Genomic DNA, 16,798 nt, shown 5'->3' on the forward strand with positions numbered 1-16,798 from the left:
AAGCTTGAATGATTCATTTTATCTTAGAATATTAAATTAAGAATTGGATATAAAATTGCTTCTTTTAGTTAAAGTAGAATCTGCTTTTGTAATAAAATTCATACTGGAATGTAGGAATATGCCACAAAGTTACCTAATAAGTGGTATATCCTGTTTGAAAATTAATGTCATGAAATTGTAATGTAAATCATTTGATTGTTTTTACTCAAATTTCCTAACAAATAGCTTTTGATAATGGTGTTTGAAACCTTAGTAGATTCTAATAAATTTTGAAGCTACTGTATTCGAAGTACATTTTAAACTTTAAAGATCATTGGAAACAAACAGACACTTTGCTGTATAAAAATTGGGCCCTCGGGAAGTCTCCATCCTAAATCATTTGAGATTTATAGACTCATTTTTAAAAAGCATTGGGGGGGTGGGGGGGCGCGCCTGGGTGCCTCAGTCGGTTAGTGACCGATTTCGGTTCAGGTCATGATCTTGCAGTCTGTGGGTTCAAGCCCCGCATCAGGCTCTGTGCTGGCAGCTCAGAGCCTGGAGCCTGCTTCATATTCTCTCTCTCTCTCTCTCTCTCTCTCTCTCTCTCTCTCTGCCCCTCCCCCGTTCATGCTCTCTCTCAAAAATAAATAAACATTAAAAAAAAAATTTAAAAAGCATTGGGGGACACCTGGGTGGCTCAGTTGGTTAAGCATCTGACTTCAGCTTCGGCTCAGGTCATGATCTCATGGTTTGTGAGTTTGAGCTCTGCATTGGGCTCTCTGCTGTCAGCACAGAGCCTACTTCAGATCCTCTGTTCCCCCCAACCCCCCCCCCCCCCCGCTTCTCTGTCCCTTCCCCATCGTACACACATTATCTCTTTCTCTCAAAAAAACATTAAAAAAAATGAAAAAGCGTTGGGAACATTTAGAAATTCTAAGGTGATATATAAATGTTCCAAGAATTTAATGTAATAATAAAACATAAATGACCAAACAAAAAGCTGTTAAATTCACCTTTTTAATAAGACTTTTTGGCCTTAGGGACACTTTGTAAAAAACTTAGGTGAAGTTGGAGATAAAGAGACTGAAACAGAAGTTCTGTTGCTTGAGCATGACGTTCCCCATCAGCCTTTTTCCCAGGCTGTTCTTAGCTTTCTACCAAAGATGCCCTGGAGCATTACTGAAAAGGTAAGTTGAAAAGAATGTCATGACTTTATAAATTACTCTGTCTGGGCTAATTTGATTTCTGTATGTGTTTTTAAATACATAGAAACCATAGTCCCTTACTCGCTTGCATTTAGTTAGATATAGAACTCTTAGGTATTAAAAAAATCATTTGTTTTATTCAAAGATAATGTTTTTCTGGGAAACCAACACTAGCTTATGTCAAATTGTTCAACGGTGAAGAAACCATATGTTACAGATCATAATGTGTGGTTATTTTTAACAAAGTTTCTTTTAACATGTATAGAGATTGTTGATTTTGTAAGAGCTGTTTGATTTGTACTATCAAAATAGTTTTTTATTTCTTAATAATGTGGCATCTTCTAGGACATGAAAAACCGAGAAGACCTAAGACATCTGTGTGTTTGTAGTGTGGACCCACCAGGATGTACTGATATAGATGATGCTCTGCATTGTAGAGAACTTGAAAATGGAAATTTGGAGGTATTCTTCTAGTGATGCTCTTATCCAAATACATAGTTCTGTTTTTGAGTTCATTTTCTTTTGACCCATTGTAGAATTTGTGAATTATTCATGCCTAGTCAGTTATACTAACGGGCATGTGTCAAAGTTGAAATGGTAAACGTGACTGTGCTTTGTCAGTTTTGCTCTATTTCTTTTCATTTGAATTCCATTAGTACATTTATCCAATTAAACCTGTAGACATCCTTTTATTTTTATCTTTTTAAGGTTGGTGTTCATATTGCAGATGTTAGCCATTTTATTAGGCCAGGAAATGCTTTGGATCAAGAGTCAGCCAGAAGGGGAACAACAGTGTATCTTTGTGAAAAGGTAAATGAGTTAAATTTAAAATGGAATTTTGACACATGCTTGTAACTTTTTCATCATCTGCTTTATTTTTTTTTTATTTATATTTTTATGTTTATTTTTGAGAGAGAGTGAGTGGGGGAGAGTCAGAGAGAGAGAGTGAGACAGAGGATCTGAAGCAGGCTCTGTGCTGACAGCAGAGAGCCCGATGTGGAGCTCGAGCTCACAAACTACAAGATCATGACCTGAGCCAAAGTCAGATGCTAAACTGACTCAGGCACCCAAGTGCCCCTGTTTTATTTTTAATAGTAAATCATCTGAGGTGTTTCCTGAGAAGGGTGTATCCAGCCTCAGTATTTAGTGAAATATGATGAATAACTATTATGTGAGTTGTGCATTGTTAGTCTGTAAAAACTACAGGCACTTCTGAATTCTTAACAGTCTGGAATAATACGTGAATTAGCTAAAAGGCATACATAGAAAAAGGTGACTTTAAATCAGTGAAGATACTGCAATGTGTTTTGTTATTGAGTGGCCCAAATAACAAGTAGATTTAGTTAATATAAGTTGTTATGTAACATAGAACTTGTTAGCTGTGGGTAACTAAGGTATTTTCTTTTGCTTTTAAAATTAAGTCATGAGTCTATTTTGTCATAATTTGCCAGTTCTTCTTTTTAAAGTAATCTTCCATAACCTACAGAGAAAAATTGTGAAAATAGAAAAGAAAGTTAAGCTTAGTCTATTACAAATTCATTGTCAAGGTTCTTCCATGTGACTTTTTTTCATAAAAATTTTGTGGCACCATGAAACACCATGTGGTTTGAGTTGGGCATTGGAGGAGAAAGGTCCAGTCCTAGAGCTGTTAAGGCTTGTGTCTGTTACCTAGTACAAACTTGCTGTACAGAGCAGAGATTGCAAGCTCAGAGGACAGCTCGGTGGCTGTGGAGAAGACTTCTACTTACATCCACCGACATGAAGTCCAATTTCCTTTTATTGCTTCCCATTTATAACAGTTGTGTGGAAATACTTTTTCTAGAGTTAGACTTATTTCATATTTTCTCAGTTTTATGCACAAAGACCTTTCCCCCTTGTTAAATTAATGCTATTTGAGAATAAAACCTCAAATACATGTATGGCTATAGCTAAGTAGTCTGCCACTCTTTTTATTTTCTGTTCCAGAGGATTGACATGGTTCCAGAGTTGCTTAGCTCTAACTTGTGTTCCTTAAGATGTAACGTTGACAGGTATTTATGCATGCTTTTTCATAAGAACATAATACTTACTACTTTGCCTGATTCCCATTAACCAACACTGTCTACTTTCCCTGTAGGTTGGCATTTTCATGTATTTGGGAAATGAATCACAATGCTGAAATCTTAAAAGTGAGGTTTACCAAAAGTGCCATTAATTCAAAGGTTAGTTTCATGGTTAGTTTAACGTTTAAAATCTTGGGTACTTTTCACAGTATTCTAGATGGTTTTGGAAAAGTCGGGTTTTAACAAATTAAATTTTTCCCCCAGTGCTGCAGCAAAATCTAATCTTTTCCAGTTTTCTGCTTAATTCTTGCTGCAGTTGTTTTGTATTCAGAAACTTGCAAAGCCTGGATACTTGAGAAGACTAAATAGATGACTTTTTGCCTCAACTCAGGAACACTACCATTTGAAATGGTTCCAGCTTATAACCCGTCAGTATTTTCAAAGTTGGCATGTACACTGTCTTCTTTTACTCACATTTTTTCATAGAAATGATGTTAGGAATTATGGTTGGATTTCAGCAGAACTAGCCTAAGAGCTCAGGTCTGACAAAAGGGAGCCAGGCTAACTTTCTCATCCTTCCCTTTATTGGCAATCTACCCAGATTCCCTTCTCTTCTCCCTTTGCCCTGAATCTTCGCCTGAGGTTTGCCATCAACTAGTTGCCTTCAGCAGTTCTGGATGAACTAGTGGTTGGAAAAGAAAGCAATGTTGGGCTGACAGCCACGTGCGAATGATTGAAGCCTTCCTCAGTTTGTATTTTTTAAAAGGATGAGTTTATTTTTCTCCCAGACTTGGTCAGTGTAACAAAATCATATGAAAAATAAAATTTAGTGAATATACAACAAAACATTTTTAGAAGGGGAACTCCTAATTCCTAGTAGGTAAGTTGCCTCTCTCCAGAATCTGACCTGGCTGGTATCATCCAGCTCTCTGATGCTATTCCTGATTTTTACTTGCGAAGGTGTTTTTATTTTTATTTTTAGTTTCAAATAAGCTAAAAAATGGTAGTTTTCAATGAGATGTGAAATAGGAACAGAAGCACTATTTGTGTGCAGATTATAATTAGAACTTACTTGAAATCTTTTTTCCTACGATTGGTCTTATTTTTAGATACTTACTATGGGGTATTTCATAGATTTTCTGTAAAACATGTCTACATTATTATAGTTTCTTAATTATTTGCCATTGAGTAAGGAAGCAGTGATCATCTGGAAAGGATTTCACTTTACAGTCATTGTCCGAGAATAATATAACTTCCTTTTTTTATTTTATTTAAGCATTACCTAAGTATTTATACGTTAACTGAACTATGAAAGTAATTAAAGTTTAAGCAATTTATTTATCAATAAATACTACTGTTTTGTTTTTTTTAAAAAAAATTTTTTTTTCAACGTTTATTTATTTTTGGGACAGAGAGAGACAGAGCATGAACGGGGGAGGGGCAGAGAGAGAGGGAGACACAGAATCGGAAACAGGCTCCAGGCTCTGAGCCATCAGCCTAGAGCCCGATGCGGGGCTCGAACCCACGGACCGCGAGATCGTGACCTGGCTGAAGTCGGACGCTTAACCAACTGCGCCACCCAGGCGCCCCACTACTGTTTTGTTTTAACATGAGTTTGCTTATGTTGTGTGTTGCATCAGATACAAAATAATGAGCCAGAGGTTATAGGTGTGGAGTATAAATAGTATAGCTAGGAATCTAGCTATAAGTATATAGTGGAAGTATGAAAATATAGTAAACTGGTTTTTATAAGAGTTATAGTAACATCTGATTTCTTTTTTAGGCTTCTCTTACGTATGCTGAAGCTCAGATGAGGATTGATTCCACAGCCATGAATGATGATATTACCACTAGTCTCCGTGGACTAAATAAACTCGCTAAAATTTTGAAAAAAAGAAGAATTGAAAAAGGGTACATTTCAAAAATATTAAGAAGTATCTTAATTTAGGGGCACCTGGGTGGTTCACTCAGTTGAATATCCAACTTCGGCTCAGGTCGTGATCTCACGGTTTATGGGTTCAAGCCCCACATTGGGCTTGATGCTGTCAGTGCAGAGCCTGTTTAGGATCCTCTGTTCTCCTCTCTCTCTGCCCCTCCCCGATCGTACTCTCTCTCAGTCAAAAAAAAAAAAAAAAAAAAAAGTATCTTTATTTATTCTGGTAATAAGATTACTTGTGAACTTTTTAAAGTGTTTTGTCACAGATAATGATGATTTATTTAATGAGCTGAATAGAAACTCTTAAGTAGAGACATTTCTTTTTCTTTTGGCTACCTTTTAGGTTTGCAACTTGCTTGATTCTGAACTGATGTTTGTTTAGTAGTTCTGTCTTTGTACTTTATTGTGCTAAAAACTGATATATGTGAGGGGCGCCTGGGTGGCTCAGTCGGTTAAGCTTCTGACTTTGGCTCATGTCATGATCTCACAATTTGTGGGTTTGAGCCCCGCGTCAGGCTCTGTGCTGACAACTCAGAGCCTGGAGCCTGCTTCAGATTCTGTGTCTCACGCTCTCTGCCCCTCCCCCCTGTTCATGCTCTGTCTCTCTCTCTCAAAAATAAACATTTAAAAAAAAGAAAGACCTGATATATTTGAGCTAAAGATCTGGAAGAGATTCTAGAGAGGCAAGAGCTCCTTAAGACTGTTCTGCAGATTGTTTCTAATTTTAGTTAGAAATGAGTTTCCGTATTGAACATTGGTTTTCAGATGCTTAAATAAATGTGGATGAACTTGTTGCACTTTAGAGTTTGAAGTGATTTTAGAGATTATTTAATCCAATACCTTCATTTTTTAAATGATTAAAAGTTACATAGAAGCAGTCTTCCCAAAGATTTGATAGCTAGTGGCAGGTATGTGTCTCTTAGCTGTTATATCATTGGATTTGCCTAACTGCAACAGTGTGAGATAAGTAGTATCCAAGTACCCAAATGTGTTGAGATAAAGTAGGTAAAAGAAATTTGATTTCTAAAAGACATCCTTGGGGTGCCTGGGTGGCTTAGTTAAGCATCTGACTTCAGCTCAGGTCATGATCTTGCAGTTCGTGAGTTCGAGCTCTGCATCGGGCTCTGTGCAGACAGCTCCGAGCCTGGAACCCGCTTCAGATTCTGTGTCTCCCTCTCTCTGCCCCTCGCCTGCTCACACTGTGTGTCTCTCTCTCTTTCACAAATAAACATTAAAAAAAATAACAAAAGACATCATCAACCATCAGAGTGAAGCAAGTACAGCTGGCTTCCAGATGTTGGTCTATGGGTAACCATGCCCAATGCCCATCAGGGTAGGGTTACAAGCGGCTACTAAAAGTGCTTTTGTTGGGGAGCACAAACTGTTCTGTGCTGTGTCATGAGATGTGCCTATTTAAATTAAAATCCATTACAACTAATGGAAATTAAGAATTTAGTTTCTGAGTCACAACAGCCACATTTCACTAGTCACTTATGGCTAGTGTCTACCATAATGGAGAATGTGAATAGAGAACATTTAAATCCCTACCGAAAGTTCCATTGGACAGTGTTGTTCTCTAGGTAGTTGCACCGAGCCATCCCTGTCTCTTCACACAGGTGAGTTTTCTGGGAATATTTCATATAATCCTAAGTAGAAAACTTAAAACTGTGTGAGGATAATTTAGATGCAGTGAAACCCAAAGAAACTAAAAAGGACACCACACATTTTCCAGCAAGTGTTTGTTCATTGAAGGTTTTTAGTATGCCAGACATCAGAAGAGAGTGTGTAAAGATAACTTCTAGAAAGTTTTAGGGGCATTTGGGTGGCTCAGTCAGTTAAGCGTCTGACTTAAGCTCAGGTCATGATCTCACAGTTCGTGGGTTTGAGCTCCACATTGGGCTCTGTGCTGACAGAGCTTGGAGCCTGCTTCAGATACTGTGTCTCCCTCTCTCTGCCCCTCCCCTGCTCATGCCCTGTCTCTCTCTCTCTCAAAAATGAATAAATGTTTAAAATTTTTAAAAAGTTTGTTTTAAAAGCAAAATGAATAAAATGCAAATTGAAACTATATTCATTTTGGTGGTTTTAAAGTAAGGGAGAGAAATTTGCACTTGTAACATAGCTTCTCTTAATTAGGACAGAAAGATAATTTTTAATGTCAAAAACAGTCTACTTGGGGCGCCTGGGTGGCTCAGTTGGCTAAGTGTCCAACTTCGGCTCAGGTCACGATCTCACAGCCCGTGAATTCGAGCCCCGCGTCAGGCTCTGGGCTAATGGCTCAGAGCCTGGAGCCTGCTTCCGATTCTGTGTCTCCCTCTCTCTCTCTGCCCCTCCCCCGTTCATGCTCTGTCTCTCTGTGTCTCAAAAATAAATAAACGTTAAAAAAAAAAGGGGCGCCTGGGTGGCGCAGTCGGTTAAGCGTCCGACCTTCAGCCAGGTCACGATCTCGCGGTCCGTGAGTTCAAGCCCCGCGTCGGGCTCTGGGCTGATGGCTCAGAGCCTGGAGCCTGTTTCCGATTCTGTGTCTCCCTCTCTCTCTGCCCCTCCCCCGTTCATGCTCTGTCTCTCTCTGTCCCAAAAATAAATAAACGTTGGAAAAAAAAAAAAAAAAAAAACTTTAAAAAAAAAAAAAAAAACAGTCTGCTTAATTTTGTAACTAGACAGTCATTTCCTGGTAAAAACAGATCATTGAATCTTCTCAGTCTTCGAAAGAATTGCTTTTTAGGCCAGATGTATTAAACACAGACTAAACGTAGTGTAGAATCTTGTTGTAAAGACTGCGTAGCAAGAAAGGAAAATTGGTCAAGATTCTCTCTCTAGTATTCCTTTGGTTGTTCCTCTAATAAAGCTGAAGAATTGAGGGAAAAGGTGAAGAATTAGCTTGCACCATCTCATCTTTTTTCCTTTACGTTTCCCCCTTCTCCATGATTGTTTAGGGTTACCCAGCTTCATTAAAATTCTTTAAAAAAATTTTTTTTAACGTTTATTCATTTTTGAGAGACAGAGCATGAGTGGGGAAGGGACAGAGAGAGAGGGAGACACAGAATCTGAAGCAGGCTCCAGGCTCCGAGCTGTCAGCACAGAGCCCAACACGGGGCTCAAACTCACGAACTGCAAGATAATGACCTGTGCCAAAGTCGGATGCTCAACCGAGCTACCCAGGCGCCCCTTCATTAAAATTCTTTAAGTTGGTTTGGAGCTGATGAAAATAGCATCAAGGTATGAAGAAACATAAGATTTTCCTTGTTGGAATTTACTTTTCACAGGAGAACTTGCTAACTCATTAAGTGAACCATGCACAGAAAGCACTTAACATAGGATGTTGTCTGACACGTAGCATTCCAGATCAGTAGCTGTCAGTGTGTGTAGCATATCAGGGTAGTAGTTTATCAGTCCCCTCTATGTTGGCTGAGTGAACGTGGAGGTACTTTTGAACTGTGGGTCTTCTGATAGTACTCATCTACACGTGGCAGCTTCTCTTTTGCCTCTCTCTGTCATCCCTTTCCCCAATACATTATTTTCAGTAGTAAATAAAACCCTACCTGTTATCTTCTTCATTTATAAAAGTGATTATAGACTCCTGTAGCTCAATAAAAGCCCATAGTTTGGGTACAGAACATATTTAGATTCTCAGAAGCACAAGGACTCTTATTGTGTTGCTATTGTCCTTTTTTTTTTTTTAAGTTTTTAAAAATGTTTATTTATGTATTTTGAGAGAATGAGAGAAAATGTACATGAGCAGGAGAGGGGTAGAGAGAGAGAATCCCAAGCATGTTTTGTGTTGTTGGCACAGAGCCTGACGTGTGGCTCGATCCCACAACCATGAGATCATGACCTGAGCTGAAATCAAGAGTCAAACACTTAACTGACTGATCCACCCAGGCGCCTCACTATTGTTCTCTTTTTAAATACATTTTAGATCTGTAAGATACAAAGCTTTCTATAAAAATAGAACATAAAACTTAGCAGGTTGACCTTAAAGCCTTCAGAAGGAAAACTGTTAATGCTTTTGTTATAATCATTTTCTATTTTAAAAGCATCACTTCTGGAATTATGTCTGTTATTGGCTCACTTGACTAATTTACCTCTTTGATTTTTATTTAGGGCTTTGACACTTTCTTCTCCAGAAGTTCGATTCCACATGGACAGTGAAACTCATGATCCTATAGATCTGCAGACCAAGGAACTTAGGTATGTAACTTTTAATGGGCATTAGATAAGATTTTTATCTTATCTTAAATGTAATATCTAGTATATATAATAATAAACAAAACATATTTATACCCAAAATACCTATTTCTAGTAGGGCTGTGATTTCTGTAGTTTTTTGACTTAACGATATATAGAGAAAAGTATCATTTTGCTTTTTAGTCTATCTTATGTAAAATTGAGAAGTATTATTATAATAGAAAAATTTTCAACTTGAATTGGTCTTGATTCAACTTGATAATAGAACTTGACTAGCAATAGTTGTGGTAAGTAAAAGATTGCCCTAGTAATTTAATATTTAATGTAGAAGAGAATAGTAGTCAAGATCACGTGCTTTGAAGCCAGACTACCTAGGTTTGGATCTCACTTTCTCCAATGGCTCCAGGCAAGTTACTTAACATTTCTATACCTCTGTTTGTTATTAAAATGGAATTGAATGGTACCTATCTCACAGGGTGTTAAGAATACTCATGTTATTGTTATTATTGTTGTATTGATTTAGGAAGAAAGGCTATTTTTGGTTAAATCAGAGTTAGGCCTCTTTTCCATGCCTCTTACCAGGTAATTCTGACATTAAATGTATACTTACACTTTTTTCTATTAGATAAACAAGGATTAAAAATGAGCATGCACTCAGGTTTCTTAGGACCAGAAATTTGAGCACATGCTCATTTTGTGCTTTATAAAATTATAAAATTAGAGCTACAATTAAAAAATACTTTTGGGTGAACTATTGGTCAAATATAAGTAATGTTAATATGAATAGTAAGCCTATTACTAAGAGGGTTTTTTTGAGGAAAATGTTGAATCTAACTTTGCCAAAGTAGAACATCATCCATTTCTTTTTACCAAGCAGAAAAAACAATTTCTAACAGATTGTAGTTTTAAAGGTATGATTAGAGGCCTTCCTAATATTTAAAAAGTAAAAGGAATCTAGTCAAGAAGTTCTAGGATGTTGTTAAAAATGGAAACATGAATGAAAGATTAACATAATGCATGTTAGTGACTTGGGAGAAAGAAAACACGGTGTAAACAGAACACAGATAATTTACTAACCTAAGTTGTAGATAGACATGGACTAACGATATAGAGTGAGAGGACTAGGAAATTGGTTAAGAGTTTTGAAGTCAGATTATGTGGGCTTGGGTCTTGTTACTACTAACTCCGACTTTGAGCAAGAGAATAATGCTACACATCCTTAGTTTTGTCATCTGCAAAACAGGACTAATTGTGTGTGTGTGTGTGTGTGTGTGTGTGTGTGTGTGTGTGTGTGTGTGTGTATGGATATAGATAGATATCTTACAACATAGTGCAATGTCTGGCCTGTAATAAATACCCAGAATGGCTAATGTAAATATAATTTCTTCATTTTTGTGATTTATTGGTGAAAATTTTAATTTTTTAAGCCCAAATTGATCGATCTAAATAGCTTTTAATTCTTCTTAGTAAACTTTTTAAATGCATTTATAGTTAAAAATCTCTTCAGACTTAGTAAAAGAAGGTGAAATGTTCAGTACAGTTTAGATTTTATATATTACTAGAGTTGGTAAGCTTTATTCATTTATTTTAAAGTTTATTTATTTTTGAGAGAGAGAGAATGAGAGCAGTGAAGGGACTGAGAGGGAGAGAGAGAACCCTAAGTAGACTCCACACAAGCCCGATGCAGGGCTCCATCTCCGAACTCATGATGATATGACCTGAGCCAAAATCAAGGGTCAGATGCTTCACCGACTGAGCCACTCAGGTTCCCTGTAAAGCTTTTATTTTTTAAATGCAGTTTTAAAGTCTCTCACATGAGATTTACTCATATAGTAGATGCATAGTAAGAGATTGTTAACACCACAGCTGAAAAATGAGAGTCAGAAGTTATTAAAAACAAGCATGTGCACACACTATTAATGTTTACATAGGAAGTATGTCTATTGTCTTCCTGATAGAGAAGATAACCTGGGAATAAACGTGATATCCTTATTTAATGATTTTTCCGTTGGCAGAGAAACAAATTCCATGGTGGAAGAATTTATGTTACTTGCCAATATCTCTGTTGCAAAAAAAATTCACGAAGAATTTTCAGAACATGCCCTGCTTCGAAAACATCCTGCTCCTCCTCCATCAAATTATGAAATTCTTGTTAAGGCAGCTAAATCCAAGGTAAGGTCACATAGTTTGCAAAATCATCTGTATTTGTGTTGTGATCTGTTGTACTATATTATCTGTATTTGCATCTACAGGAAAGTTGCGGTTTTTTTTGATAAAAAAATATGACAGGAGTATCTTTGATTTAAAAAAAAAATTTTACCTAACTTGGATGTAGTCGTCTCTTCCCATACTGAAATCATTTGCTTAATAAAATTCTTTAATGTCCTTAAAGAGCACCCTATGCTACAGCCATAAGTTCCAGACTAAGTTATTTGCAATATTCTGAACATATGAAGCTCTTCCATATTTCTTTGCCTTTATACATGTTCTTTATGCCTGTGTTATTTCATGCCCCCTCTGAACTGCCTAACTTTAGAGACTTAGAAATAATTTTTTCCCTCTTCAACTCAGTTAAGCCCTCTTTATATCATGTCTCTAAGAAGTAAGTCCATTTACTGCATACATTAGGGAAATGGAAATATCTAGAAAGGGTATTGTATCCTCCACCACATAGCTTTGGTTAGTGGACTTTCATTTAGGCATAATTACCCTTACCCTTGAGGGGACTACGGCTTACATTGGTTTTCTTTGGATCACTTATTCAAGTCCAACCTTTCCTGCCCAGACTAGAGCTGGAAGTAGTATTGGGCCTCAGAGTATTATTCTAACGGAATGGTGTTGGTTTCTGATTTTTCAAATCTTTCTGGTGGGCCTACTACTCCTATCATCTCCATAAGAATAGAATCAGCTTCTCTGCTGTAAGGCTTGCACTGTAAATTGGGGAATTTTCTCTTACTGTCTTATTTCTTCCTAAGATCTGGGTAGAAGAAGGAGGATTTAAGTATTTTTGCCTCCTCTCCCACGGTAGAACAAAGCAGTTACTTTGATGTATCAGCAGATTGGGCTTTAGTGACCAATAAAGTTTTAGTTTGCTTCTGGCCTTTACTTCTACTTTGAATGGAAGGAAAATAAATACCTGCAGGGGAAATCCAGACATGCTGACAAGGATCCAGATCTGCTTTGATTTTTTTTTTTTTTTCCTATTGCAACAAAGAATAGGCAGGCACCAATTGGACTTGGAGAAATGGAGCTACTGCTACCACCGTCCATTTCCCCTTTGAAACTTCTGCAGGAGGTTGATACTTAGTACCTTTAAATGCATTCAGAAAATTTTCAGCTTTGATGTTACACAAAATAATTATTACTTTTTATAAATTATTTGTAGTTCTCTTAGGTTAAGGAAAAAAGGTATAAATACCATCTGGTCAAGACCACCATATTTATTCAATATAATTTGTGTTTTGAAGACATGATGGTACTGATTTTAAAATGTTTAATATGATGCTCTTTCCCCTTCATTGCTCTTAGAATTTGGAAATTAAAACCGATACAGCCAAGTCCTTGGCTGACTCTTTGGACCGGGCTGATTCTCCTACCTTCCCGTATCTGAACACTCTCTTAAGGATATTAGCCACTCGCTGTATGATGCAGGCTGTGTACTTCTGCTCTGGAATGGATAATGATTTTCATCACTATGGCTTAGCATCCCCTATCTATACACATTTTACTTCACCCATCAGAAGGTACTTTTTTCTTATAAAATTATAGGAGATAGAGAATAGTTGATTTTCAATTGTGAAAAGATGCTTTAATGCTAACATAGTGTGATTTTTTTCTTTCTCCTTCATGTGTCTAGATATGCAGATATCATCGTTCATCGGTTGTTGGCTGTGGCTATTGGGGCTGACTGTACTTACCCAGAGTTGACAGACAAACACAAGCTTGCAGATTTATGTAAAAATCTTAATTTCAGGCACAAAATGGCTCAGTATGCCCAACGTGCATCAGTAGCTTTTCATACTCAGGTATTTGCCCTCTGTCAGTAATATTGGAGAGATGAGGTTTTGTTCACCTTTAATTTAATTTCAGAATGCTTTTTGTTAATTTCCAAAAAAAATACTTTAAGATAATCCTTAATAATGTTATATGTTATTTTACAGTTGTTCTTCAAAAGTAAAGGAATAGTAAGTGAAGAGGCCTATATTCTATTTGTAAGGAAGAATGCTATTGTGGTGTTAATTCCAAAGTATGGTTTAGAAGGTACAGTCTTTTTTGAAGAAAAGGACAAACCAAAGCCAAGGCTTATTTATGATGATGAGGTATAGTATTTCTAATGTTCTTGTTTTGTTTTTTTTCTGGAGGGGGCACTTTTTTTAATGGTACCTAGAAAGGATAAAATTATGTTTTGTATGCTACAGTTACTTGTGCCAACTAAGTTTGTTCTGTTCATAATTTCCCACCTCAGTATATCTTCTCACATACAAGTGTTGTCCTTGATTTTACGTTGTGTAGTTTCCCCCTCCAAAGAAAACTTGAATTATGCTTTGCACTAGGCAGACAGATGCATTAATGGAATAAATGATTGCTTATAGCCTGGAGGAATTTTTTAAACCTCTTTCCAGCATCTCTTATCTGACACACTCCCTACTTCCCTAACCTTAATAGAACTACAAAACAGCAGACCTTGCCCACAGTACCTTTTCTTCTAGTAGACCAACAATTTGCTCATGAATGGGGTGAGAATCCTGAGATGAATGAATGTATACAGTGGGACCATTTTACTGAAAATGGGTAGTATGCACATAAATAGGCCACGCATACGTGAAGCTACTAGATTGGTGGTTTTTGTTATATTGAACACCTACATGCTTATTAAATATGGAAGTAATTATTTAATGTAAACTTTTAAATCAATGTGAAAGATAAAGAACTAGAACAAACCTCAAGTGTATGAAAGCAGTTTAAAAAGCAGTAAAATGTGTTTTGTTTAGATTCCTTCACTTAAAATAGAGGATACAGTGTTCCATATTTTTGATAAAGTTAAAGTGAAAATCATGTTAGACTCATCTAATCTTCAGCATCAGAAAATCCGAATGTCCCTGGTAGAACCACAGGTAAGACCAAACTTAAACTGTCCGTGTTGTGATGGGATATAGCACATATTGTGTGAAAGACAGGAGTGTGGTCATAAGTTATTTCTGTTCAGGAATAGAGAATTGCGGAGCCTGGGTGGCTTAGTTGGTTGAGCCTCCAACTCTTGATATCAACTCAGGTCGTGAACTCGGAGGTGGCATCGAGCCCTGCATAGGGCTCTGCACTGAGCATAGAGCCAGCTTGGGATTCTCTCTCTCCCTCTCTTTCTGCTTCTCTCGCTCTCTCAAAAATAAATAAACGGTAGAAAAATAAATAAAAATAAAGAGGATCTTGTAAATAGTGTAGAGGCCAGATATTTGCATAGCAAATCTATTTTGTGACTGATTTTCCTAAGCTGTGGGATCCCAGATATTGGGGATTCTTTGGAAAAGGTCCTCAGTATCAGATGCTGAGACATCTCTGAGATATCCTGCCTGGTCCCTTCTCACTTTAATTGGTTTTGAAATCTGAACTTTTGAAGATTAAGTATGTTTCCCCCTAAGATACTGGTTCTTAACCTTGTTCTGTCCCACACACCTAAGGCCTCTGATGCTGACTGTTACAGGGGCCTAGCTAGGGTAAATTGGAAGTGTTCAAGTTCAACCACACTTTACAAATGACAGTGACAGTGTCACTGACAGCTTGCCATCCAGAGACTGTCTGCCTTTTACATTTTAAGCCACGATTTGTGTGTGAAATATGTATACTTTGTATGGAAAACCTTTACTTTCTTCTCCCTCTCTACCCCTATATCCTTTTAAATTTGAAATTGTCAGTGGGGAAGGGGAAGATGAGAATGAGATTTATTCTTATTTAATGCTTTTACTGACCTTTTTTTCCCTGTTTGCATTACTTTAGATCCCAGGAATAAGCATTCCGGTTGATACTCCAAACATGGACATTAATGAACCAGAAAGAAAGAAGAAGAAACGTGAGAAATAGCTACAGTCAACAAAAAAACTTCAAACACTGGTTTCCTTAAAACAAAAAAAACAAAAAAAGAAACCTTGAGTGAACACTTTTAAACCTAAGAAGTGTGTGATACAGTTTGTTACTCTTAAGTACATTTTAATGGTTTTAAAAATTTGCATTTTTATTGAACTGTTTGTTGACTGTGTCTGTCCCATCATACTACTTCATTTCTGAATTGAACAAAACTATTTATGCATAAAAATTCAATTGAATATCCATCACGTAAATAGTGACAGGATAGCAACTTCAAGGATCTGTAAATATCATTTAAATAGAGCATTCGTCTGCTTGCTAAAGAACAGATTAATTTTAATAAGTAATTTGATTATTTAATATTGATAGAAAAAAACTATCATTTTCCTATGGAGGAGGATAGAACATTTGAGAAGTCAGGAACAATCTGTTCTTTCTAAATCTTGAAAGCTGTCCATGTTTGGTGTGGCAGTTATTAGATTGCAAGACAATGAAGTCAAGATTTGTCAAGGAATTTAGTCCTTTGCCATCTTTAATTTACCTCATTTATTTTAAGTGTTCCCTTACTGTTGAAAGCTTCCGGTATTTTTATTAGTGGTCCTTAAACAGCTGTGAGTTTTTGGGAATTGGATATTGTAGGAAGGCAAGAAGTAGGATATTTGGATCTGACTGGAAAAAGTTTTTTTTTTAATACCAAGAAGTGTGATCACCATCCTTGATCTTAGAGCTCACAGTTTCCCCTCCACCCCTCCAAGTAAGGCATTGGGACTCAGAGAAGAGAGAGGGCACATTAAACATGTACATTATGTTTCTTATAAAAAGTAGGTCATTAATGGCTTTTAAACTGCATACATATCAGGTTCTGTAGGAAAGGGGGGATCGTGTTAAGGACATATTAAAGGGAACAATTGAAGTAAGTATTAGTTTGGTATGCCTTGTTAACCACAAAGATTAGTAATGATTATTTTTTAAGAATTATTTTGAGATATGGGGCACCTGCCTCAAATATGAGCTATTTGAGATATGGGGCTCAGTCGGTTAACAGTCCGACTTCGGCTCAGGTCATGATCTCGCAGTTCGTGAGTTCAAGCCCAACGTCAGGCTCTGTGCTGACAGCTCAGAGCCTGGAGCCTGCTTCAGATTGTCTCTTTCTCTCTCAGAAATAAAGATTAAAAAAAAAAGAATATTTTGAGATAGAGTTACCTTAAAAAAAAGATTTTACTTAGCTTATCCAATTTCTAAAGTACTTACAATGTACCAATGCTCATCACCACGTCAGGTAAACTATCTCTGCCTTGAAGTAGCTTGTGGTGCAATGCCAGAGAAAGGACTGGCAAATATATCAGCAGGCATACTCAGTGGGAATAATTACA

At 36.9% G+C, this 16,798-nt stretch overlaps 1 protein-coding gene across 3 annotated transcripts in view; it reads left to right on the forward strand.

The window, feature by feature from the left end:
• The window catches only part of DIS3 (DIS3 exosome endoribonuclease and 3'-5' exoribonuclease), a 29,289-nt gene extending 13,708 nt beyond the window's left edge, over nt 1–15,581 (forward strand). For all 3 annotated transcript variants that reach the window (XM_025924118.2, XM_025924117.2, XM_086710625.1), the window contains exons 9-21: nt 1,020–1,166; nt 1,530–1,646; nt 1,893–1,994; nt 3,150–3,214; nt 3,301–3,385; nt 5,010–5,137; nt 9,264–9,350; nt 11,363–11,519; nt 12,876–13,090; nt 13,204–13,372; nt 13,508–13,666; nt 14,339–14,461; nt 15,339–15,581. In XM_025924118.2, the coding sequence (XP_025779903.1) occupies nt 1,020–1,166; nt 1,530–1,646; nt 1,893–1,994; nt 3,150–3,214; nt 3,301–3,385; nt 5,010–5,137; nt 9,264–9,350; nt 11,363–11,519; nt 12,876–13,090; nt 13,204–13,372; nt 13,508–13,666; nt 14,339–14,461; nt 15,339–15,422 (1,638 nt within the window). In that variant the 3' untranslated portion in view covers nt 15,423–15,581. The remainder of the gene's footprint in view (nt 1–1,019; nt 1,167–1,529; nt 1,647–1,892; nt 1,995–3,149; nt 3,215–3,300; nt 3,386–5,009; nt 5,138–9,263; nt 9,351–11,362; nt 11,520–12,875; nt 13,091–13,203; nt 13,373–13,507; nt 13,667–14,338; nt 14,462–15,338) is intronic.
• Nucleotides 15,582–16,798: the final 1,217 nt, after the last annotated feature.

Source organism: Puma concolor, chromosome A1 (assembly GCF_028749965.1).
Source record: "Puma concolor isolate L17-30 chromosome A1, mPumCon1.1.hap2, whole genome shotgun sequence".
Taxonomy (NCBI): Eukaryota; Metazoa; Chordata; class Mammalia; order Carnivora; family Felidae; genus Puma; species Puma concolor.